Here is a 26,468-nt window from a genome sequence, read left to right on the forward strand (position 1 = left end):
ACGGAAAAGGATGAAGATGTTCTGAGGTGGAGGGTTAGATGCAAAATTTTCCAAACCTAAAACTAAAGTCATGCTTCCTACGGATGGAACAACATGTTACTAACAACTTGTAAAGGATCCAAAAGGCTTTTCGAAATGGTGGATGATGAAAACACCAGGCATAAACAATAGGGTTTACTTATTTCATTACGCGGCAAATAAGAGGCCGAATATTAGGAAGAAAGATTTTGACAAGAACGAGACAATCATACAAAACGATATTCTTCGTAGAAAAATTGTGGTTGTGGAACAGCGATAGAGGAGAGGATTTGATTTAAAATCCTTTCATTGATCTGATATAGTGATCAGGAAAAAAGTAAGATAGCTAGATGGATGAAATGATAGATTTGTTGAAAAAGGAGTTCAGGATAGTTTAAAAGAGCAAGATATAGAAAATAATTTAACCCGTTTCAAGAGCAACAGAAAAGAAGGGTTGAACGAAAAAGAAAACCTTCAAAGATAAAGTTAGGAATTGAGCAAATAGAACGAATGCAGGTAGAACAAATCAGCTAGTATAAAATTAGAAATCTATTAATAATATATTAGTTTAGTTTCAATTCCTCGATTTTTCACTCATATACTCGTGTTTTTGATACTTTGTAACCAACAATAGTAAACCAGGTAGTTAAAAATTGCAAAAAAAATCATCAAAGTGATTTACAGATAAAGTTGTATACAAATAGAGTGATAATAGAAACAAATGAGACATTGCATTCGCGGTTTGAAAGTTTACTTAAATATTTTTTAATGCAAATAGGAGAATATGTTTTCGTGATGCTTTATACGTGTATGAAAACATAAATAATGTTTATTCCTGGAATACATTACCCCCCTTTCCTTATTCTCTAATAAGGAGTGAAATTCCAGATGATTGGTGATGTAATATTTGCATCACATACTATAGCGTCAATACATACTAATATTTTACCTATAGTTTTCGTAAAGAGTCATTTTTAAATATCGTTATACCAATAGTTTTACTAATGACTCATTTTTAGTCTTTTTCACAAGATTGTTCTTATTTGAAATAATAATAAGAATACTTTTCTAAAGACAGAGAAAGTTTTCTGCTTGAGCGTAATAAATGACACTGTCATAGAAAACTGTCTCACCTGTGGACAAGTTACACGAACAATGAAAATGTAGCGTGGTTTATTTATAATAGTTTAAGATTTAATATACACTTTTGTGGCATGAGATAATATCCAATTAGAGTAAAAAGCTGAATATCACTGTCGAAGCAATTCTTATCTAAGGATCCAAACATTAGTGAAAGCCGTAACAAGCTTTCTTCACGTTATGCGATTTGGTAATTAAATCTTTTCAAACATAATTATACAATAATAAGAGCTCTAATAACATCCACAAAGATAAAGAAGTGAAATTGAAATTACTTTTCGTCACTCGAGATGCTTTTCTACTGGTATTGCTGCTAATGTCTGACGATGATGATCTTTGTTGCACATTCTTACTCCTACGTACTAACACAACGGAAAGGCAACGTGTCAGTAGGACGCATGGGTGTATTTCACGGAAGAAATACTCACGTTCGTTTCGACCCATAATTTTTGCTCCCTAGTGGTGAGGGGCAGCCTTTTTCGAAGTCGCTCCTAATCAGTGAACCATTTGTTAGCAAAGACATGTAGAAAACCAGAAAAACGAAAGTGTAGACAAAAAACGTTTTCTTTCGCTTTCTAGACTTTCCAATCCTTCTACCTCATGTGCCTGCTACATGTTGAAGCGCTGCATTCGCTCCGTTCAGGCTTGTTGCCTGCCGGAAATCCATCATTTTTTCTGGAATAATGAAATTAATTTAATAAATCTGTAATGTAAACATCATCGTAATAATGTTTCCTCTCTGAACACTCTTCGTAATTAAGTAGCCGCGTAATTCTCTAACCGCTCGGCTCTGCTTCACATGACAGCGACAACTAACTCGCCGCGAAGCAGGGGACGGGTATAATGAAATGAAAACTTAATTAAATAATTTTCTGGCGAAAAAGATACGGTTTAAGATTCGGGGACTTAGACGATACTTCTTTGTTGCAGCAGCAAGCGGAATGGTTGAAGATATTTTCTTTTTTTACATCATTTTAGTAAATGAAGATAGTATTGTTTTTGAAAATAAAAAATACCCATCATAAAATACAGCCTTTGTTTTATTAAGCTTAGTATGAATGGTCCAATAGATAATATTTCAATAAATCCTATTTAATGATTCACATAAAATTATCGAGGATATTTTATCTTTAAATATTAGGTTTTTAATATTCAACTCCTCATTCATTCTACTGATTCAAATTTCTTGTGCCATTCAATAATATATATATATTTTTAACAACAGTTCAAGCATTGTCTCGTGTAATTTAATAGTATCGCCACATGTAAACTAGCCAAGATCTAAAACTACTGTTAAAAAGATAATTGTGGCATTGGTGAAAAGTACGATATTAAGAATACAAACAAGTTAACATGAAAACCAAAATTGTGTTCTATTCGAATATTTCGTCTTCGTATATTTGCTATAAAAAATTATATCTTAATATCTTTTAGAGCCGTTTGAAAAACGTTATACTCTGGTGAATATGGTTGATAATCAAAAACAGAAACGAAGAGCGAAACTAAATGATCAGCCAAAGTGCTTTGTAATGACGCATGAAGTGAAGAGAATGAATGCCAATATTAAATGATTGCAATTAATTTTATCTACTTTTGCTGGGCTCTCTAGACACTCTACATACTCCACTAAGATTCTCGAGCACTATGAATTTATTAGCTTTAGTTAAATAATGTGGAATTTCTTCTTAATGATTTCTAGCGAAAACTACGCATTGTTTATCCAACCCTGATGCATAGAAATTGTAATGTGATTTACACAAATTAACATTTTTGAATATAACGTTTAAATGTTTTGTTTTCCTTCTTTTCTTTATATGGAAAGTGTTATTTTTGTTATTGTTTGCAAACCATTTCAACATGTAATGAAAAGTAACTTTTCAAGATTTTTTTTATATGCGCCATGTGTATGCGATTATGCATTTTTTACATAATTGATTGTAAGCCATTCAAATAGTCGAAATTGCGAAATGTACTACAGTAGCGTATTGTTAAAATTTGGAATAGGCTTCAATGCCTCAGATTTTTCTAGCGTGTAAACAAAGTAACCGTCTCCATTTCAATTTCTTTGACTCCATTACTGTTTAACAACTTAAATTTATCTTAAAAATTCAAGAAAGTATCCCATATAATGGAATTTCAATTTAATATTGTAATTATACGGTTCATTTGCGACGATAAAAATAGCCACACAAAATATACTCTCGACTTTTGATTGGTTTATACACCTCTACCACATTACCCATGGCTTTCTGTGACAATGACCGTTTGGGGTGCTGCTTTTCTCTATTTTGCCCTATCTATGCACACCCGTACGTTTTTCGTCCCGTTAGCGTTCGACTACAACGACTAAGATTTTTCATTTCATGTTCAACATGGGTAACGGAGAATAAACCTAGACAAAAACAAGCTGTAAGAAAGTCTATTAAGTTTATTCCATTTATCAAGGGCCGAAGATCATCATTGTACTTTTCGATTTGGAAACTATGGTACGTGGCGTAAGAGTACAGGCAAAATAATCATTGTTGGTCATTTTGCAGTACTACAATTTGTAATTCGAGCACAAATACTAAAACATTAGCAATTTAGATGGCCTGAAAACTTTGCATTACATTCTGCTAATTTTTTTCTTATTTTTCAACTAATTATATAGACTCAGTCAAAAGGAATATTTTGATGTTTATTCGTACAATGGACCAAATATTTTTATTTAAAAACTTACCGAAATATTGCCATTTTATCTACTTCCTTTATCATCGAAAACACATACAATCGCAAAACGTTTCCACATTTCATGTTCCATTTAGAAAACAACTAATGCTAGTAATAAACGGATTGAACGGTAAATTTTATAATTTATTGACATGAAAGAAGCATATGAAAAACAATATATTTTAATATCACATATTTAGATAAATTTTTAGATCCTAAAGAGAATCACACGATATATGAAATGTATTGCAAATGCGCAATAAGACGAATACGTAATACGAAGAATGCATAATAATAAAAAAAAAATGAAATGAATATGAATTAATAGAAAGAGTTTATTTATTTTATAATTGTTTACAAACACAAAAGGATATTTTCTAAAGTATTATAAATAAATGAATTGCTATCAAATCCTAGCTAATAATATTACATTTGATGCATAATAATTTCAAAATGTATCGTTGATACTGTTGTTCATTCTGTTTTTATTTAATTTACTATCTCATGTCTATGGCACATCCTATGACAAAATTAAATAAACATAAAACAACAACAAAAGCCGATTAACATCCGTAATTTTCGTAACAAAACCGAAGATAGCAACAGTTTTATTTGATTTTTTTTGGGCATAAAACCATCATTTGACCAACATTTGATCATACAATTTCTATCAATCTGACCACAGTGCGGTAGTAAATGTGCCAAAAACTGCCTGTTATATATTTCTACTATCAGGCCATCGTTGCGTTCTCATGCCAGTTCGGAATAATACGAGCACAGATTCTATACTGAACTACAGGCTGTAGCGCTTTTTCCTGCTACCGCTACTCTTTGCAAAATCTCAAGTTGTGTGTGTGTATATATGTGTGTGTTTATGTTTCTATGAATCTGAAATTTCAGCCTCGGTCAGTCAGAAACGCGTGGTTGCGATGGTGTAGAGTACCGTAATCAAGAAAATTTTCTTAATTAATTTCTTACATACTCCTTCTTCTGTACGCTTCTATTACCACACACTCAATCCTGCAATGTTGGCTGTTGGAAAACTCTCGCTCTGAAGCAGTCAGTTTGTACATAGAATGGTCTTTACGCACTAACACATTCTCTCTCGTTGTGTGGACCTGTACCAGAAATCTAACTTAATTTATGTACATACTTTGTTTTGGTGTCCTGGCCGTTATTCCTTTGCGCTTTTTCTCTGTATACCCGTAATAATCAATCTATCTTTTTCAATCTTTTACTTTCGTTGGTAACATTATGCTCTGTTGTGCTGTGTAATGTATTAGTTTTCTCGAAGGTGGTTCATACTTGCTCAAAGAACAACAGAAGATTTCTTACGCACTCTTAAATCAAAATGACTTACTAATGACATGCTAGCAAAAGGTTCATCCGTTCGCAAGAAATAAAAAACCAACACAACAAAACATTGTAGTTGTTTTGTACGATCACTACTCACCAAAAATCAAAAGCAAGCAGAGATTCCCTTATTTTGTATAAGGCAAACAAAGTATTCCAAGGTATTTGCCATGCAACGGTTGAATGCAATTAAGAAGTGCAGTCCTGCTACATCTTTTTAAAAAATATATATTTTTCCTTCCATCCTTTCAAATAAATTCACACGCTTCTACCATTCTATTACCTAGACCTTTCGAATACTGAAAATTCATCCAAAATGAATATGAAACATGTTGTAGCAATATCGAAAGTAACGTCAAAACATAATGATATAAAAACCGATATAGTACCGATATAGCACTCACTCACTAATCTGTTTATTGCTTGGATTTTGGTCAGTGCATAATTGTTTCACTTGCAAACATCATAACTCCTATTACATGAAGAAAAGGATATTCCAAAAATGCTGCAAAAACATACACAATTCTAAGAACGACGAAAATTCAAAAATGAAATTATTTCCTGGCTATGGATGTATGTCTAAACAACAAATATCTGTCGTAAATGTACCTAAATATGTATTTTTAAAAATAGTAAGAGATATGGAATAATTAAAATATAACCATATATAACCATATACATATAACAGCGCATTATATGGCGTAAATATGTTCAACAACTCCAATTACTTCACACAGTCCAAAACACTACACTGTGCTACAACACATCGTTATTAAGGAAATGGCTCTTACAAGAAGTCGAATAGTCGGAGCTTAACCCGAATCACATGAACCCTACGATAGTGATGCGTGTACTCTTGGTTGTGGATTGAAATAAAATAAATGTCAAAAGACCAAAATGATGTTCACGGTTTTTTAATCCAATCCGTAACAATACGAAAAAATGTACCGAAATGAAAGATTCTGAGAGAAAATGTTTCACGCGTTGAGTAATACGGGATAGCAGGAAGCATCCTTGTTTGTTTCAAGTCCACCTCCCTCCTCTTACACCCCTAACCTTTTCTGAAAATATCAACTAATCATCCCTATTTACTTTTTGTTACTTTTTTGATAGCTACGTGTTATTAACTTCTTATTACGCATAAGTTTCTTGTCACTCTTGTTAGCGATCATTCAGTGTTGTAACTTCCCTTTCGTGGGAGTTTGGTGGGGAGGTGCGGGATAAAATGATAAGTAAATAGCGTCAAGTGGGATTCGTACTAATTATGAAATCTGCTACAATTTTAACAATATCTTTTTACAGTTTATACTACAGCATTTCAATTCACTATATTTTAATGGCTCACTGTTTTTCTCACATTTTGCTTAATTTTTGTTATTTTACAGTGCATTTCCTTAACATAGCATAATGAATGTAGCATTCATATTGCTGTGTTTTCAATTGTTCACAACCCACACTCTGTATGAATTTCTTGTAATGTATGAGGTTGATATGCAATGATAGACATGTAATGCGCTGAGTGCACGAATTATCACTAAATGAAAGTCATAGAGAAGATTAAGCCAAGAGAAGATGCTTCGCAAAGGAATATTGTGACAGCTCCAAAGGCTATGCGACTGGAACGACAAACTTCTGCATATAAGACGTTAATTAATGAATACAAAACATTCTCAACCTAATTACATATTCATTGCTCAGGATGCAATTAATGCTAATTACTTTTCTCTTTAATCATTATAAAATCGGGATGCTTTAGACATCAGCATCCTGTTGACGGTATTTTAATTAAATAATTTTAACTAAAATAGAATAAAATAACTAAATGCAACCTCTCTTTGCCCAACAGTGTTTAAAAATGCAGTAACACTGAAATAACCGAGAGCAATGTGAACAGCAAATATTGACATTCTCAAAACCTTATCAGAAACATTTTTCCATGCCATACATTGCATTTACAAGCTTTAGTAAGCTCGCTTATCAGAAAACAAGCGTTTCTATTTCCATTAATAAGTTATGAAGTAAAGTGAATAAATGTAAAAACATTTATAAATGGTATAAACATATACGAAGAAAAAAATAAAAGCTGAAATTGACATAAAAGAAATTGTAGAAATTTCACTATTACACTTTGTCTTTGTTATTAATAAATAATAATAATAACTCTCGTGTCGACAAACTTTCTATTATTCTTTAACAACATAAATAACCCTATATTTTCTGCATACAGCATAGGCACATATCAATACACTATTTTATTAGTCGATTTAAAAAAAAGGAAAATTATTGAGTGTTTTGTATATTTGATAATAGCGTTAAACATCAACTAATATAAACATCTTTTGCTATTAGTATTTTGCTTAAAGCAGACATTACGGGATCACATGAAAATAGTAAAAATTCATTATTTGTGTATAATTTTGTATGCTTGATAGACGAGAACAATAATAACAAATCATTGAAGCATTGTTCAAAAATCATTTTTTTTTATTTTACAGAAAATTTGTTAGCCTATTAAAATGTCCCCTTCATGCAAGACATATGACGGCATATGCCTGAACTTTTCATCAGAACTGGCACGATATTTATTGCACATATCACGATATCACTTTGCACATGGAGCGTTTTATCTGTGTTTAAATAACGCAGCAGACATATTATTATTAGCCACGTATCGTTTCAGGATTATATTTTAATGCATCCGTATAGCCGCTTCTACAACATTGCCGTTAAAAAAGTCTACTTAAGGCTTTCAACTGATTTTTCGGTATCCTGGCTTATTTTTCTTCAATAAAACCTGATGATTAATAATTTGAACCATCCAACATATCTCGTAAAATGAGCATTCCAGATGCCGTGAGTGATAGCAATCACTTTATTTACCATTTTTAATCTTTGCCAAACAGTTTTGCTGTGAGATTTTTGTCCGAATTTTTTTATCATATTGCATTGTAAAATAACAAACATTCAAAAATATTACTCGAAAAATGTAGCTATGTAAAGATGCCGCAATTTCTTCACCGAGGTGTGGATGTTACGCAGATAATGCGATTCCGACCCAAACTAGTTCGAATGATTTGATTACATATAATGATCCCTGTAAAAATTGAACTTATATTGTATGCCTTATTCCTTCTCATTCAACTCATTCAAATTAAGCTAGAGCGTGTTTCGTGTTCGTGCCTGTTACAAAAATTATCACCAACTGTCGCTTTAGGAGCTAACGTAGTTAGCACCTAGTATGTGTAAAACAAAGAATGCATGAAATAATAGCTATTCGAATTATAAAATAACAGAAAATACCGAAATTGAACAATTATTTTTAATTATCAATTAAAGAAGAAATAAATTATTACTTTTATTCTACTTTGTAAGATCGAAAGTGCCTTTCAAACGGTCTAGAAAATAGAAATGTCATCTACTTGATTGAAGAATTGTAGTTGAATTGAAATTCTGCATTTTATTCTTTAATTACTTTATAAGATTTCATGAATCCTGAAAAATACTATTGTTGGTTAAATTTGACATTTGGGCCATGCATTTGTATGTATTTTTATGTATTAAATGATATGAATTAAATGAAACGCTGCTTATTTTGAAAAATAAAAGTACAACAAAATCGGTCCTTGTGCCGTTAGAAATGTGTATTAACACATATGCACATTTTCAGCGACAAAAGACAATTGGATATTTTTTGCATTTCACAATATTTTCTTTCCCGAATTTTGTAATAATAGCTTTGCATTTACCATACAGTGTCGAAGAACAACTATAAACAAGCAAGTCGAAAAAGATTTCCATAAGAAACCATAAGAAAAAGAGAACAGAAAACGAATTATGTCGTAATAAAATGTGCAATCATATTTCTGCTGATTGAAAAAGTTTATCTACATTTATGAATTTTTACATTGACTCGTGGGAAATGGTAGAAAAGACGAGTGCATTATTACCAAATCAAATTCAGGAATTGATATTCGTTCCGATTCTGAACCGGATCAACGAAAAGGATGTAGCAATTGTCCTGCAATGGTCATCGCAATGTGAAATGCTGATTGTATTCACTAAATGGAAGAGGATGGAGGAGATAAAGATTATGTGGCACACGCACTTAACCTCTACCTCTATCCCATGTGCTGTAGCAACAATCGGAAACGGAAATGTTCAAAGCAAAACAATATTCTACCACTCTGCTTCGTATCGAAGATTCGTATTCTCTGCGCATAAACATCCGTATCGAAGATTTAGGTTAAATGAAGTTTTATAATTCAGTAAACGTATTGTTTAGTTGTTCGTGAAGCGTAAAGTGCACTGTATTATAAAATTTCATCGATATCAGATTAATATTTTCTTACATCGCAATTAATTATAAAATTCCTGCTTAATATTAGCTTACTAAATACTGGAAATAAAAGCTCATGTTTGCTCAAAATGATATATAGGATACATCTTTTTCTTCGAAAAATCTAATGGATATTTGAGATGAGTTTCAAACTATCTAACGTGGACAACATTTGTTTTACACTTACAGTGAAACCAATCAACAACCACACAATCAATGCACAGCCGAATAAAGCTTTCTATTCCGGCAGCGTGTCAGCAACTATGGGACACACGACAGTTACACCTAGCGCGCCGACGACAACCATCCAGTCGTCAGTTTCATCCACACCAAATCTGGTTGCTTCAACGGGTTTAGTCAAAGATTGTGCCGGATGTGGGAAGCGCATAACCGAGCGCTTCCTATTGAAAGCATTAGATATTTTTTGGCACGAAGATTGTCTCAAGTGCGGTTGCTGTGATTGCCGCCTTGGCGAGGTAGGCTCAACATTGTATACTAAAGCGAACCTAATCCTATGTAAGCGAGACTATCTTAGACTATTCGGTACGACTGGATACTGTGCGGCTTGCAATAAGGTGATACCAGCCTTCGAGATGGTCATGCGTGCCAAAAACAATGTATACCATCTAGAATGCTTCGCTTGCCAACAGTGTAATCATAGGTATAAACAACGTTTAAATATTTTTTACTAGTATAGTCAATTATTTTGCATATTTTTAATTAATACCTTCATTACAGGTTTTGTGTTGGAGATCGTTTCTATTTATGCGATAACAAAATTCTGTGCGAATACGACTACGAGGAGCGATTAGTATTTGCGAGTATGGCCTGCAACCCATCTAGCTTAGCGCACATTCGGAGGCAAGTTAGTAATTTACAGGTAAAATAAAACCCCTCCTGTCAATCTTTGGTTCTTTTGATTTGATCCCATATAAAACATATTTTCACTATTGTTCCTCGTTTAACTCTTAACCAATTTACAATAATTTAATTTTATAACGCAAAGGAAATTACTCTCTTTTTTACATGAAATGGAATTCTAATATCTGTCTATATAGCCACTAAGAACAACAATTAAACATTTGTTGTGATACATAATCACTCTTTTATCGAAGAAAATCACATATCTCATAAACATTCTACATGCAACGTTAATATGGCGTGCACACAGAAATTAAAATTTTTATGACACAATCAGTATTATTAACTTCGCATTCGAATTGATAAAATTTTCACAATAAATCAAACGCTTATGTTTGAGTGCATAAAAATGTACAATCCACTATACAGATTATTAAAATTATTCCATCAATTCAATAAATCTAATCAATGAAGAATATCGATTAATATTGAAATTGATATATGATATTTCTGATAATTCTGATATAATGGAATAGATTATTTTTGTATTGTAGGTTGGTTGTGTAAATGTGTAGTAGTAAATTACGAACGCCGAAGGCAACAAACCGTAAAATACGGTTATTCGTTCAATATCACGCTTGAAGCAATAAATGAAGCATTATAAATAACTAGAGGCTGTTACTTTCCAGATTTTCGAGTCATCAAAACATAAGCGACATCTGGTACTACAGTTACAATGTCTGTTACGCAAAGATTGTAGGCCAACATGAACATAAAACCTGATTGAATTTTACCCCGTTGATATTTTATCAACACGTGGCTCTGAAATAAACTGAGTACTTGACAATACACTGCACTTTACGATTCTTCATACATAAGTTAACTAGCGTTTATACTTTACATCATCGGGCTCATTTGTAACGTTTTGCTTTTTGCTTTTTGCTTTTCTACAATTTTGATAAAAGTTTTCAAGCCATTATCGTCTTACATAAGTCATCGCTTTGTTTTACTTGTTAACATTGTTTACTAAATTTGATAAATCGCTACGAAGCTAATTAGTAATCGAAAATATGCAACTATGCAAGAATAAAACAATAAATAAATGTTATGCACTACGTCACTTAGCTGTTATAATAATATTCAATTGAAAAAAATATTTAGCATACCCAATCGTTGGGATTTGTTTGGTTGCTATTATATAGTTCTTAAGAATATATTTCTGTTTATTTTGTGATTCACGTCTTTATAATGTTCATAAACTCTAGCACGAGTATTTTTATATATTACACATTTGTTTCAAATGTAGTAAACAGTTTCATAATGCCACAAAATATGTAGAAGCCTGTAGTTTTTTTTTTCATATAAATTGGCAAAACTGATGAACTATTGATACCGGCGCATGTAGGATCAGTAGAACGCAGATGAAGCAAAAAAGCAAGACTTTGTTTTTGCAATGCCTCTTGCAAAAGAAGCACGAACTTCATCCTGAAAGTATGGACTATTTTAAAATGTGTAACTGCATTGTTATCTATGATTGAGATCATGTTATGGCTTTCAACACAAAGCACTACCGTAGCAACAGCAAAATATGATGCAGAACCTCTTATGTCCTTAGGAAAAACTGCTTTTTTGCTCTTTCGTTTGTGTCTGACACATTTTTCAAATCTCAAGCAATTCCCTACTCGCAACATTTAATAGTTGACATACAGCTTATATCCGACTATTGAATATCATAAAATTTGAAAACTCAATTTCAATTCAACTTCAAAAGGATGTCAGAATATATATATATATATATATATATATATATATATATATATATATATATATATATATATATATATATATATATATATGAATATATATATATATACATATATATATATATATATATATATATATATATATATATATATATATATATATATATATATATATATATATATATATATATATATATAATATATATATATATATATATATATATATATATATATATATATATATATATATATATGTATATATATATATATATATATATATATACACACATATATATATATATATATATATATATATATATATATATATATATATATATATATATATACATATATATATATATATATATATATATATATATATATATATATATATATTTATATTCATATATATTTATATATACCTACCTACATATAAATCCTCATGACATCTTTATGCCAATTGTTTACATTTTTCTTGTACATTTAACTCCCAAGTAAATAATATTTTACTTGAAAAATTTATGGCCTCTTAGTGGGTTATAAAAATACTGGAATGATACAGGCTGCATTAGTTTTGTTTTAGATAATGTCTTTTAGATGATATAGTATAATGGGTTTGTAAGAAATTAATGGATGGCATGATAAAAGTACATATTTGTTCAGTTTTTCTTAAGTAAATAAGAGCCAATAGATAAGAAAAAATAATTTTCTGATTGTTGGCACAATCAGGATTAGATTAAATTCAATGCAAAATATTATGATAATGGTGGTGAGAATAATTGGGCAAAATCCCGTTTACGAGTAAAATGCAGAGTAGTTCTAGTCTTCGATTACCAAGGAGAAGTAAAACAGGCTGAAACCAAGATTATGAAAAATCACTGATATTTGACTGTAAAATATTTGGAGAAATCGATTATTTTACATTAAAACATTTCCAAAAAATAATTACAAAAATAAGAAATGAAATATATGTTTGAAATAAATTGAAGGTAGAATAAATTGCTTTAACGATCTGGATCTACTTTTGATGATTCCCCGGCGGATATGATCATTCATTCGAATGAACCGGTAATTTACGGCTTATTTTTGGCCCGGTTATACAAAATTTTACATGTTATTGTTCTTCACAGGTCCAGCTCATTCTACACGATGGCAAATCAAAAGAAACATTAAATTTCTTTTATTTTGTATGAATTACTGTAATTTTCAACCAGCACTTTTTCTGAAAATAACTAGCCGCATTGTACTGCACGTATTTTTTACAACCATTTTTGAAAACGAAAAGTTTTCATTTGATCACAACATTTTTGCAAAAACATTATCAAAACTAGTATTAAAACCTTCAGAATTGAGTAGCACTATTTATTTTGTACTCCGAAAAATTAAAAATTAATTTGTTTCACGGCTTGAATGTCTTAAATTCCTTTGATCCCCCTGGTTAACCGTCACGTCGACGTTGGTTATCCACACTTTCTGTTTAATCCATTGGTGGATTCCTTACTTCATCTATAAATATTTTCTATTATTCTATACAGTTTGCCAAATTTCAACAAAATTATGCTTTCCACCCGAAAAATTATCGCACTTCTATTCACTAACCACAACATATCATATCAAATATCAATGGTGTCTTGCATATATCGACACTGCCTCGCAATACTTATCTTTTCTTTATTTTTGACGTTGGAAAAATATATCTTTTAGACTGGGGTTTAATGGGAGCCCCTGTAGTTCGCCAACCAGTGTGGTTGTAGCCTTGGCTTCTTTAACAAAATGTTGAGACAAACCATACGGGCCAAATTTTATCCAAATCGATCATTAATTGTATGTCTGAGCAAACATTACTTACTTTTTTGCAGGAAGGTTCCGTGCGAGGTCCCCTTCCCCTTCACAGAGGTAGCCGAAGGTTTGACATCTTTTATAAAAAATAATAAAGCATATATGCGAAGTTTAAGCCAAGTCGGTCATCATTTGCATTTTTGGCGAATAAAGACTTTTAGATAGAGGATCGTATGGGAACCCATATTTCTACCCATTTGGAGCTTTGGTTTCTTTTATAAAAAGAAAAGGAAGCTGACGCGCGCATGAACGTAGGGGGACCGTGCTCGCTTCGTTAACACTTCCGGATATTAAGCCCCCCCCCCCCCCAATTATTCCTCCTCTGCCAATACTCTCACATAGCTATAAGGCTTTCACTATTAGATGTACATAAGTTCGTTCCGTCGTTTCTTGTCTTGTTACTCGTTATTAAAGATGCAAAATTTAGCCCATACATTGAGCTTTGAGCTCATCCGAGAAGATAAGTGATTGTGGAGTTTTAACGGCTTCATTCATTTAACTTTGTTTTTTACTTCCAATACGGTGAATCTAAGGTACAATTCATTTCTCTCTTAGAACCAAGCAACAGGTAAATCTGAAAAAAACGTATTTGAAGCACGCTGTGTTCGCCCGACATGAATCGCAGAGAATGCGCAGGACTCTTTGAGGAACGAAAATGTGCCAAATAATATGGAACCTGGTCAAAGGTGTGGTTTCAGTTGTGAACAGAGCGCATCACTGCGCTCAGCGCTAATTTCGATACATCTGATTAGATGCAAAAATACCAAATATTGGTATAATGGTGCAGATGAAACAAATGTTTATTTTTACGGACGTGCTACCTTTTTCTGAACCTAACAATCGAACTAAATTAAGACGCATTTGGATTCTTGCTTTATAACAAGATTTCTGCTGATAATGCTGATCGCGTATGATCGCATCTGATCATAAATCCTGGTTCGTGCAGCTCAATGTTTAGTCTGGTGAATTTCGGGCGAGGGATACTTCCGGGTGATGTCGTTGGCGGTGCTCTCGAAGCATCTGGTTCTGATATTGCTGATTTCGCCAGTGCTGTGCATCGTGGCTCTGTTGCTAATTATTTCCTATTCGTGTATACCGCTCACATCATTATTAAAAATTGGATTTTTGTTATTCAAACAAAAGATTTAAACGCAATACAAGTTTTGAAATTACTTCTTTCGTTATCGATTTGATAAAAAAATATATTCTTGTTATACTTGTTTATTAATTTTGAAACATTTAAATTCACAGCCCACTGGAGAAAATAACCTCTCGAGTGGCGGACGATTGCCATCAACCAGCTCTAATCGATCTTCATACGTAACAGAAAAACTCGGCTTGACAACACAAATCCAAGAACCGCTGCTGCAGATTCAACAACAGCCATCAACACCAGCTCCGGCAACAACATCGTCGCCAGCCACGATATCTTCGACGTCGTGTGAAACTCAGCCGTCAGGTTCACTCGTTATGTCGACAACCTTATTGCAACATCAATCTGGAAGTAGTAATTTTCATATGCAACATATTCCGCAACAACAACAGCAACATGCAACAATTCCAGGAACGCATAGGGATGATGGGTCAAGTGGATACGGCAGTCCTGACTCGGAAATCTTTGAAATGTCCAATAACCAATGACGTCTGATATCATGAACCGCTAAAATGTCCTGAAGATACCTAATTAATTTCAACGCAGCATCTTCTATGCAGCTCCAATCTTTTCGATGCGAGTCTTATACATAATAACGTACGAAGTTGTAGAAGACATCGAATGGAATTATTTGTATTGTTTGCAATTTGAAATAGTTGCGGCAATATTTTTTCCGGCCAATACAAAGCTTATAAAGCGACGCTGTATACTCACATAATCTAGTCAAATGTAACCAAAAGTAAAAAAAAACACTGTATAACTGAAAAAATAGCAATTAAAGGTAAACTTTATATCAATTTTTACTGTTACATTTAAAGTCGAGAGCTACAATTTTCCATTTATATACGATGCATGAGTAAATCAGTTATTTATGTTTGAACAAATCCAGAATACTACAACCTATTCATTATTTCGTCGTATGTACAAGTCTGAAAATGATGATCAACATGATTGTAATCACCTCGCCACAAGCAATTTTCATTAACCTTGCACAATTTATCAATACTCATAAAAACAGAATTAAAACATCGTTCATAGAAATACTATCAAACAAATTTTACAACTGAGCTCGGCTTTACGTATGTTATAGCTACCCCATTTATGCTTAAAAAGTCAAAAAAGCAAATATTACCTCTGTCTTCCACAAGCTACTAAACCCATATAATCCATTTTATAAGTTAAAATCTCATTGGTTGTGTAGTGTTCATCACATTTAAAATTTATTTTTTTCTGTAATTATCAACGCATTGCCGATATATTTTAGGTATTTATTTCAATAATATTACATTATTAAATTAACATAAAGCAACAGAACCGTTTAATATTAATCTGTTCATAACGCCAATCATATCATTACTTTTTTTGTTATCAATTTGTAATTGCAAGATAAGCTATTCGAACAACTGTTAGCATAGATTAACAATAATATTACATGATAGATATGAAAGATATTCAAGAAAAAATAAAAAACATTTTTTTCTCTTATTTGTGTTGTGTTTAAAACATTGTGTAACACTTGCATTTAAGTTCCAATGAATTTTGTGACTCGAAATTTGAGTTTTGAAAAACTAATTCATTGAGATATGCACAATTAAGTTTATAGATACAAATGCTGTGCTCAAAGTGAATGTCTGTAATAATCGTCTCTAATATTGATGAAAATGTAAATACATTTCAAACTTTATTTGATAAATCTCCCCAATGGTTTAAATAAACCGTGCTATCTTCAAAACTACGGTGTTTCTGCTTGTTTTGATGCGCTATTACATTCATTTTATTTTAAATTTAACAATAAGTAAGGCTGGCACATTGTAAAAAACTAATCTGATTGTTATATTTTATCTCTGTTAACTATAAGTTCCGGTTGTAAGGTGCAGTACATATAAACATATAAATAATATAAAAAAAGATCATATTACAAAAATACTTAAACATTTTCTTTATTTATTTATTTACAACCAGAAAAAGGTTGAGGGTAGTCTATGACAAAAAAATGAGAACAAAACATTTTCATGACTTGTGCATAGCCCCAAAACATAATCAAACAAGTTTTGAAAAAGATCTTAAATATAGGAAACACTCCATCTGTGAGTATAGTAGTAAATAAAAATGCCAATATGACCTTCGCTGTTTAAGGCTAAAAAGTGTATGAAACGTACGAAATTTTGTAAATTTGTGTAAAACGTCAGTATACTCATTATGAATATTTCCTAAATCAAGAACCAACCAAAATGAACAAAAAAGTATGATCCAAAATGTTGCTAATAAATAATATAAGGTTAGGCCGTTTTTTTTTAAATAAGTCGATGAGAAATCATAGTTCATAACTGAAATCTAAACAGAAACTTTGACGATGAATGTAAAAGATGGAACATAAATTAACCTAGAATTCGAACATATTGTAATGCATACCAATGTATATACATATATACATAACGTTTTGATTTCCCAGATAAATAAGAAATAACAAAACAATAAAAAACATCATTTAAGCGTTAAAACATAGAATATGGATCTCAAACTGCATGAGTGTAAGTTGTTGGTTGGTCACACCCTTGCAGGTGATTTATATTTTGTTACTAGCTGAATTATCCGATTTTATTCCAGTAGTCGTATTAATAGTTCCGCTGAGTTGCTCCCAGCAAAAGAGTATCGCTGGCAGCAGTAAAAATACAATTGTGACGGAATCAAGGTCTCGTACCATGGATCTCAAAGCAGTTTCCAACCTTCCCGCTAGTTGTTCCAGCTACCGAATAATTAGAGGAACCTGAGCCGCAGAAGGAAGAATCTGATGCAAGACAGTTCGGATGTGGGCAGAAACTCGACGTGAGAAACAGCCATGAGCTGTGAGTGAGGATGACGTATCGACAAGTGAAGAAACCCTTTTCGTGTGAACTCTTGATTAACTGTGCTTTATTTCTTTTTTTTAAGTGTGCAAAAGGTAGTGTATTTATTACACTTGAAATTCTAATGAACCCAGTGTCATCTTCAATTGATAACTAATCTAGGTTCCCTGCTTCTTGGTGTGTCTATGCTAGAGAGTGGTTTTGAATCTATATATTTTTATCTTAAGATTAAACATGAAAGATCTGCCTAAGCTGCCCTTATGTGTTTCAAATTATGCTTCAGTCCTTTACAGTCCTTAGTGCTATACTTTTGTCCTTTAGAAAATCTGTAAACCTATTAAGATGGGTCACATGTTTGAGAAGTCGTTCCCTGGTCGAATATTTTTCTCAAATGTAATGTTTTCTCGATGAATAGAAACTACTTGAACCTTTTCTGTAGTATTTGGTGTTCAGTGAAACTTATGGCCAGAACTAACTTGGTGCCAATGTCTGTCGGATTTTCCTTGGTTGGCATGTAACGCCATTGATTTATTCTAAATGATTCTAAAAACTCTGAAATTCTATGTGACACGAACTAAAGGTATTTGCGGTGTTTACAGTTAATCCAAGACAATATTGTTTGAGAATCACTCGAATATGTAACTCTGGTAACTTGCATTCCTACTTCATCCATTATACTTTCTGTTAACCAAATTCCCATTGCTGCTGATTGCAATTTCAGTTGTAGAATAAATATTGTTTTTATTTTCTCTACACGTGATTTACCGTCAATGAGTCGATCTATACAAAAACTTCCGTAGTAACTGCGCGGGTTTACGCAAGCTGCGAATGCATCTTCGGAAGCATTGACCAAGGTATGTATGTTCAACCTTTCCGATTTTTTGCCACAATTTGTCTCATTACACTTAGTTTACTTATTTCAAGGACCATTTTTAGCCACTCATTCCATTTTCCTTTCAGAGTATCCGTTAGTTCCTTATTCCAGTACTTCACCTCGATATGAGTCTGTTCAATAAGCTTTTTATCATGTATTGCCACGTGCTTTATAATACTAAGTGAGTCAAAGATGCTCATGTGAGTAGTTCGCATTAAGTTAATTTTGTCGTACCCGTTGTTTCTGGTATTTCCACTTTCTATTAAAACGTATCGTTGTTGGTATCGCAATGCACTCCGAGCATATTTTCTATGCCTGTTTCCTTTTCTTCGATTGTAACTATATTCGGGAGCGTTTGTCTACGATCACTTTGATTGGAGTTGAGCTGTTTCCTTGTATTTGACCTAAAATTTCGAAAATAAAATCCGCCACTCTGATGCACTTCAATCACTAACGCGTTGTTTCTATAGCTTCTCTTATCGAGAAAAAAAACTATCTAGATAATCGTCAACATATTGTTGTTTTATGATAAGATTCACTGTCTTCGGGTGGGTAATGTTGTGCATTTCAGCGTTACGATTCTTCACTACTTGAGCCTAAGACGGAGAGCATGTCGCACTGAAATTCCACACCTGCATCTAGTATGTATCTGGTTCCTTATAGTTGTCACAATCACCCCACAGGATTCGTTGAGCATCTCTGCCTTCGTGTCGAATCTTCACTTGGTGGAACATTTATTTTATATCTTCGGTGACTCATTATATTATAATTCCTTCAACATGTTTTCTTAACGAAAACGTATTAAAACACCTAATAATGAAGCCATTTCGTCTGTTATTGTTATTAGTTATTGAGAACTTAGCAATACACCCTTCACTGTCGCAGCTGCGTAAAAAACTAACCTTCTATTTTCCTTTTTGCTTTTTCCGAGGCGAGTTTTCTCAGGTAGACTTTCTTGACATGCTCTTTGAACTGATTGCATAAAAATGCTTGTAATGCGAATTGCTTTTAATCTGTTTTTCTTGAGACTCGAGATATCGTATGGCGTTGTTATATCTTGGCGGGAATTTTACCTCGGTTTTTCATTGCAAACCTATTTCAAATCTTTCATCATCTCGTTTTAAGGTATTTTTATTCATCCTTTCTGCATGGTTAACCTCTTGCAATTTTAATTCCTGTTTGTATTTTACTCCAAAGTCTGTGGTAAAATATCTCCTAATCATTTCATTATTTTTTCTTGTTGTTTATGCATCATAAAGTAATTTGTGTCGTAGTACTCCTCTGTAATATCTGTTCCAAAACTGATCCTACCAAGTTACGTCTGAATGGCGGCAGGATCATCTGGCTCTGCCATAATTTTGCTCATAAGCATCAAAAGCGAACAGTTGTTTAGTCTTATCAATACAGTAGGACTAACATTAGTAAAAGATTCTGCCGGAACCTTCTTCAAGTGAGGATACTTTTTAGCGAGATATTCTAGGTTCATGGACTGCGACGATAGATCAAGATTTCTTACTGTTCTCACTTCAACCAATTTGTGTTCTTCGCTCTGAGATTTTCTTGAATTAAAAAATCTACTCGCCAGCTGTTATCTTCTTTTACGGATACGTTTTGTGTCCATGACATTGTCAGCGGATCTTTTCTCCCTTTCAATTGTAATTTATCTGCCATATCCCGTTCTATTAATGTAAGAGAGGAACCGGCATCCAAGAAGGCCTAAGTTTTTTCAGTTTTATTACCGTTGGTTGAGACAACCGACACAATTTGTTTAAAAGACTTTGTCTTCGGTACAATGATGGTAAATTTTTTTTAGGTATGTGGTTGTTATGTAGCGTATGATGATACATTTTCCCTCAATTTAATTAATTAAAACATATCTTAAGTTGTTCGGCAATCGTAATTCGACCGCAAGATTCTTTGCCCAGAAACTGATCACACCAGGGTAATTTATGTCCACCTTTGCAGAGTGGACATCTTGATACCCATTTGTCGGTTTTCCTTTTTTCGACTGAACAATTCCTATAACCCAAGCTGGTTGTTTGGTTACTTTTAATTTTAGTTTTCCTATGCTTCCTGTTATCTGCATTGTGAAAGTTTACCGGTTCTGCTGAATTTGTTGTTATTTTTAGACATTAGCCTTATTTTTCGTGCAATCGGTAGTAACCAATTCGAGAGATGAGCCAGGGTTACTACTTCGTCGGAATCAATGGACAGTTCGTGATCTATCCATCGTTCCTGATAGTTTGTTGGCAGTCGAATGATTTTTTTTTGTTTTAAAGAAACTTTGAGCTTACAGTCGACAGTCTCTACAGTCGACTGATGATTTCCTCTATCAGCCAAAGATCGTACAGATAGGATGTGTTTCTTAAAAACTGTATATTCGTAACAACTATTTCTAGAGCGTCGCTCAATTTTGAAATCTTGTTGCGATCCACCCTTATCTTCATCACGTCGTTCAAAAGATCCTTGAAAATTATTTCAGGACTTCCAAACACTTCTTCCAGTCTTTTCATTATTAATCCGACATTCTGTAGATCCAAAAAGAGAGGCCTAACACATTTATTTGCATCTCCTTTCAGATGCTTTTGGAGACGATTCATATTTTCTATCTGTTAAGAGCACGCAGCCGACATCCGATTGAACGGACGTAGCCAGCTGATCGGCGCATGTCGTCTGAGTGCGACACGTCGAGTTGGCCGATCGGTTGATCGACGTCGCTGAGCAGAGTTCGGCAGTAGTGGTCACGCACTCTCTCTCTCTTTGTTCAACCTTCGAAGGCAACAGACGAGTCAATGATAGTGTCCTGTTTTTTGTATCCTTATTCGTGTAACAACAACGTGTAATAACAACGTGCAACAATAAAGACGTTCATAAGAACACTACACGAAATGACTGAATTCTGCCTCACTAGACATCTCTTCAAAAGTCCTTTTGAACTTTGACCAAACATTGGCATTACCGTCAAAACTCAGAAGGTTCACGAGAGTTGTTTTCTGTACGATCAAACTATTGCTGATTTTATTTATTTTAAAGGCTTCTAAAAGCGCTTGTGCGTGTTTTCTGCCATCGTATGCAGCGTCCTATTTACTGTGGGTTACACTGCACCATTTTTAGCGCAGCGTCATCGGATCTTGTACAACGACGACAGACACCGTTCCTACAAAACATTTTTGTCCCTTGGAAGTCATTTTTTAATAAATATTAAATGTTTCGATTACTTATTTTTGGCTTTTACTTTCCACCTGAGAATAAATTATTTAACTTTTAGCAATAGATGCTTGGATCTTCCTTTCCTAGACAAATCGACTTTTTAGAACTTCTCTCCTTCACATAGAACAAGAGGGTTGGCTGTTGAAGAATGGGCCTCCTAGCAAGAGAGTATCGCTGGTAGCAACAAAAAATCAATTGTTACGAAAATCTGCCCGAGAAAGGTCTCGCACCATGGATCTTCAAGGAGTTTTCAACCTTCCCGCTAGTTGTTCCAGCTACCGAATAATTCGGGAAACCTATGCCGCAGCAGGGAGAATCTGATGCTAGACAGTTCGGATGTGGGCAGATACCCGGCGTGAGAAACAACCGCGAGCTGTGAGTGAGGAAGGCGTATCGGTAAATGAAGAAAACCTTCTCGTGTGAGCTCTTGATTGAATCTGATTTGTTTCCGAGATAAAGAACACAATAAATTGGTGATATTTTTGTCACTCAAAATCCTAAATACAGAGAGTGTTGCCATCTTTTGACATGATGACTACTAAACTAGGTTCCTACTCTTGCCTGAGTATCTACACTAAGAGTGGCTCTGAGCCTTACAATATTTATACCTGATCTAAACACGTAAGTACCGGCTCTAAGCTGTTCTGCCCAAAACTTTCCTTACTTATTTAGAATAATTCACAGCATGCAAAGCTGGAGGTGGATGCCATGCAAGGTCATCTATCGAGGACGAACCCCATTTTATCCTAAAAACTAAATCTAAAACTATCTTATACTACCTTAATACTAAATAACGCTTAATCCTATCTACACACTACTTAGAAAATTAACCTAAACGAGGTCCCGAATCAACGCAGAGGTTGAGTTCCGGGAGGTGAGTAGGAGGCGCATGAGACTAGTTTCGATGCACTTACTTATCAACGGGATCCCTCCATCTATATGTAGGTCCCTAGTGGGATATCTAGTAGACAGATAGAGAATCATCTTCAGAAACCTCTGGATTCTCTGCACTAATAGGATATCTGCCTTTGAGCAATTGCTCCAGATATTTGATCGGTACATCAGCACCGGCAAGATGATTTGTCGATAAATAATAAGTTTATTATCTGTCGCGATACAAACTCCTGAGGAGTGGATTACAAACTCCTGAGGAGGCCAAACGTCTTGGCATAGGAAACCCCGAGGTAGCACACATCAGTGGATCAAGAAATTTCGCAGTTATGCAGGGTGATGGGTTTCACCTTACGCGCGATAGAAGCCATCAGCATCTGTCGCTTGTAAGGGACCACCATCACCTTGGTTTTTTCAAAATTTTACCCTTATTCTCCACTCATTGAGGTATTTGATATATCTATCCAATCCTCTCTGAAGACCTCCATGGAGCTACAACGACAGCTGCGTATGGTTATCCATGTCGGGAACATCAGACGTAAAGCAATTGTAAAGGGGTGGTCCTAGGACACTCCCCTGTGGAACGCCAGCACAGTTGGCATAGGGGGCGGACAATGTCTGCCCTATATGAACAACCGACGTATGAGAGCTCAGATAGAACTGAACGGTTCTCACTAAGTACGTCGGAAATCCCTGCACACGAAGCTAATGCAATAAGCCGTCGTGTCAAACGTTACCAAAAGCCTTTTCGATGTCCAATAATGCCATCGCAGTGGACTTTCCACAACGTTTACCGTCATTAATGACATTCAGGACATGCTGCAGCTGGTGAGCTGTAGAGTGTCCTCTTCTAAAGCCAAACTGGACATCCGTCAACGTATTGTTGTTGGAGCAGTGGGCTTCCATCCTGGCCACTTTTCGAACATTCTCAAGACGGTCCCTTACTACCTTGCTAAGTTGCCTAAAAGCCTGGTAGAAAGCCCTATCTCCGGTACACTGGAAACGACGCCTCATAGAGTTTCGTAACTTTATGAAGCGTAAAGTTTCCAGATCTATCTGAACTAGTTTAGCTTTAGTAGCTACTAAGAGAACGGCCCTATCTTCCGCTACCTTTACACTACTTAAGAAGCTAGACACTGCAGCATCGATATCGCTTATCAAGCTGAGGGACGCACGCGTATCCAGGGTGCTATCAACGGTCCGTTCGAACTTCTTTCGCCGCCCGATAGTACCTCCGCTGCCTCCTGGATTGCGTCACAGGGTCTTCCGCGATGTCCAGAATCACTGGCATCTGGTCTGATGAGAGAGCCATCAGCGTCGTTGGAGTATCCACGTTGTGCATATTCGTAAGGAATACGTCCAACGTGGAGTAACTCTTTCCATTGTTGAACGTCGATTGGAACGGGGACAGCACCGAATGGAAGCCTGCTTGCCCATCTTCAAACAGTACCTTCCCGTTCTTATTTACTGCTGCATTGCCCCAGGCATGGTGCTTCGCGTTCAGACGCCCGGCGACGGTGAACCGTCCTGGGGAGCGCGTCAGTCTCCGGAGGTCTGCTTTCAGCTTCTCGACGGATCCATCAGCATCGCGGGCTTGCTGGGGGCAGTAGGCAGCGTAGAAGCGAAAGCTGCCCTGGGAGGAGGTTATTTCAACTCCGGCAGCTTCCACCATCTCCGTTCCTGGAAGGGAAAGAATGACGAAATTAATGTCCCGATGGACAGCGATGACAACGCCACCATAGGTACTTCCCTGTTGATGTATTTCCTACATGTTTGAGAATTCGCAGCGTTAATTGTTTTGGTTCGGTTATATGATTTGGCCGGTCACCGTTTTTAACTTCGTGCCATTGTGAACCACTTCGTCGATTGCTGTCACCTTGCGGTAGTTCGTTTTTGCTTAGCTTGTTTGTTATTTTTCTACTTGACGCATATTTTTATAGCTGACGCGCTTGTTTTCAGTCTCATGTATCCTTCCTATTGAGGCATATATGTTTAATTGGGCAAACGATACTTGCCTTTTAAAAATTACATTTACAGACATACTCATTTTAAACTGACTCGACGCACACGCAATAGAAACTGACCGGATATTTGACTATCACACTATCTCATATAATTTGCTTGCAAATAATCGTTTATTACATCATCATAAACTTTTAACAGTATACAATCAAAAGAGGTCAAAAGTAAAGACAAGAGCTATTGAATCAATACATCCTGCCATCAAGAGCAAAACTAACCTTTCATCATCCAGAAATTAAATCCACAGTGACGCCTTGTGCTGCTTACCAAAAAGAGCCTTATTTGTTTTCGATACCTTTTGAACTTTAGTTTCATCTTTCGCATTCATCTATGAACTAGTTCATGAGGATGTTTGTAGAAAAATGCACTTCTCAGACGAGTAACACATTTCTGTGCTTAATGGCCGGGCTGCAGACAGTTAAGACACAGCTTTTTTTCTTTCTTACAAACTTATCCCGTTCATTTGACATCAACTCCTTCTCCTTTATATGCCTTGCATTGCGATAGGTTTGATAACAATATGCAAAAGTTTTAGACTCGTAGTGCATGGTTGGTTGCTTGTATCTAATCGCTTTTCGAGCGGTAGGATTATGAATACTGATCCTCTGAGCTGATTTCTCCGATTTTGCCGTTTAGAAAAATTTGGATCTTATTATATAAAACGATTTAACAGAATTTTCTTCCAAGCATTTTTCGCAAATCATTCAAGGGTTGTCATCTAGTTTTGAAACATATAATTAGGTAAAGTTCTGTTGGCAGGGTAGTAGCAATACTACACTGATACGGGAATGGATCCGAAGCTTCTAGAAAGATAACATAGGCTCTCCATTCCCTACACCTACCCAATACGTCCACGACGTACAGAGCGGTAACATGTCTCTCCGAATATCTGAGCTTGGGTATACGGGGAAACCCAACCCCTTGGGAGGATGGGTGATATGGCTGAATTGGGGGGAGGGAGAGATACCAGCGTCTGTTCTCCATGTCAGGGGCGGCTGGTTCTCTCTTTTGTCCTGGCTTCACACGGGACTTCAAACAGCTGTGAAGCGTAGGTCCTCCGACGAGACAGGGGGTTGGGGGAGAGGCCTTGCAAGCCACCACCAATACAAAAGCAACGTACAGAAACCAAGAAGGTAATTCGATTCGGAACTACGGCAAACGACCTACGCTACGAAAAAGGATTAATGATTGGAAACTTGGAACATGGAACTGCAGATCCCTCACAGCACCCGGAAGTACCCGCATTCTTGCGGACGAGGTTAGGACCCGCGGCTTCGGAGTAGTAGCACTTCAGGAGGTGCGTTGGAAAGGAGTTACAGAGCGCTCCTATCGAAGCGATTGCACGATCTACCAAAGTGGTGGAGAAAAGCATGAGCTAGGTACGGCGTTCCTGGTCATAGGTGAGATGCGGAAGCGAGTGATCGGATGGTGGCCGATCAACGAAAGGATGTGC

General features: G+C 35.0%; 1 protein-coding gene across 1 annotated transcript in view; it reads left to right on the plus strand.

Moving 5' to 3' along the window:
• Positions 1 to 15,660, plus strand: part of LOC128725150 (LIM/homeobox protein Lhx3-like) — a 50,277-nt gene extending 34,617 nt beyond the window's left edge. Inside the window, exons 2-4 of the mRNA XM_053818876.1 lie at positions 9,746 to 10,217; positions 10,295 to 10,436; positions 15,271 to 15,660. Coding sequence (XP_053674851.1) covers positions 9,746 to 10,217; positions 10,295 to 10,436; positions 15,271 to 15,660 — 1,004 coding nt within the window. The remainder of the gene's footprint in view (positions 1 to 9,745; positions 10,218 to 10,294; positions 10,437 to 15,270) is intronic.
• The last annotated feature ends 10,808 nt before the right edge of the window (positions 15,661 to 26,468 follow it).

The sequence above is a fragment of the Anopheles nili genome, chromosome 2, assembly GCF_943737925.1.
Source record: "Anopheles nili chromosome 2, idAnoNiliSN_F5_01, whole genome shotgun sequence".
Taxonomy (NCBI): domain Eukaryota; kingdom Metazoa; phylum Arthropoda; class Insecta; order Diptera; family Culicidae; genus Anopheles; species Anopheles nili.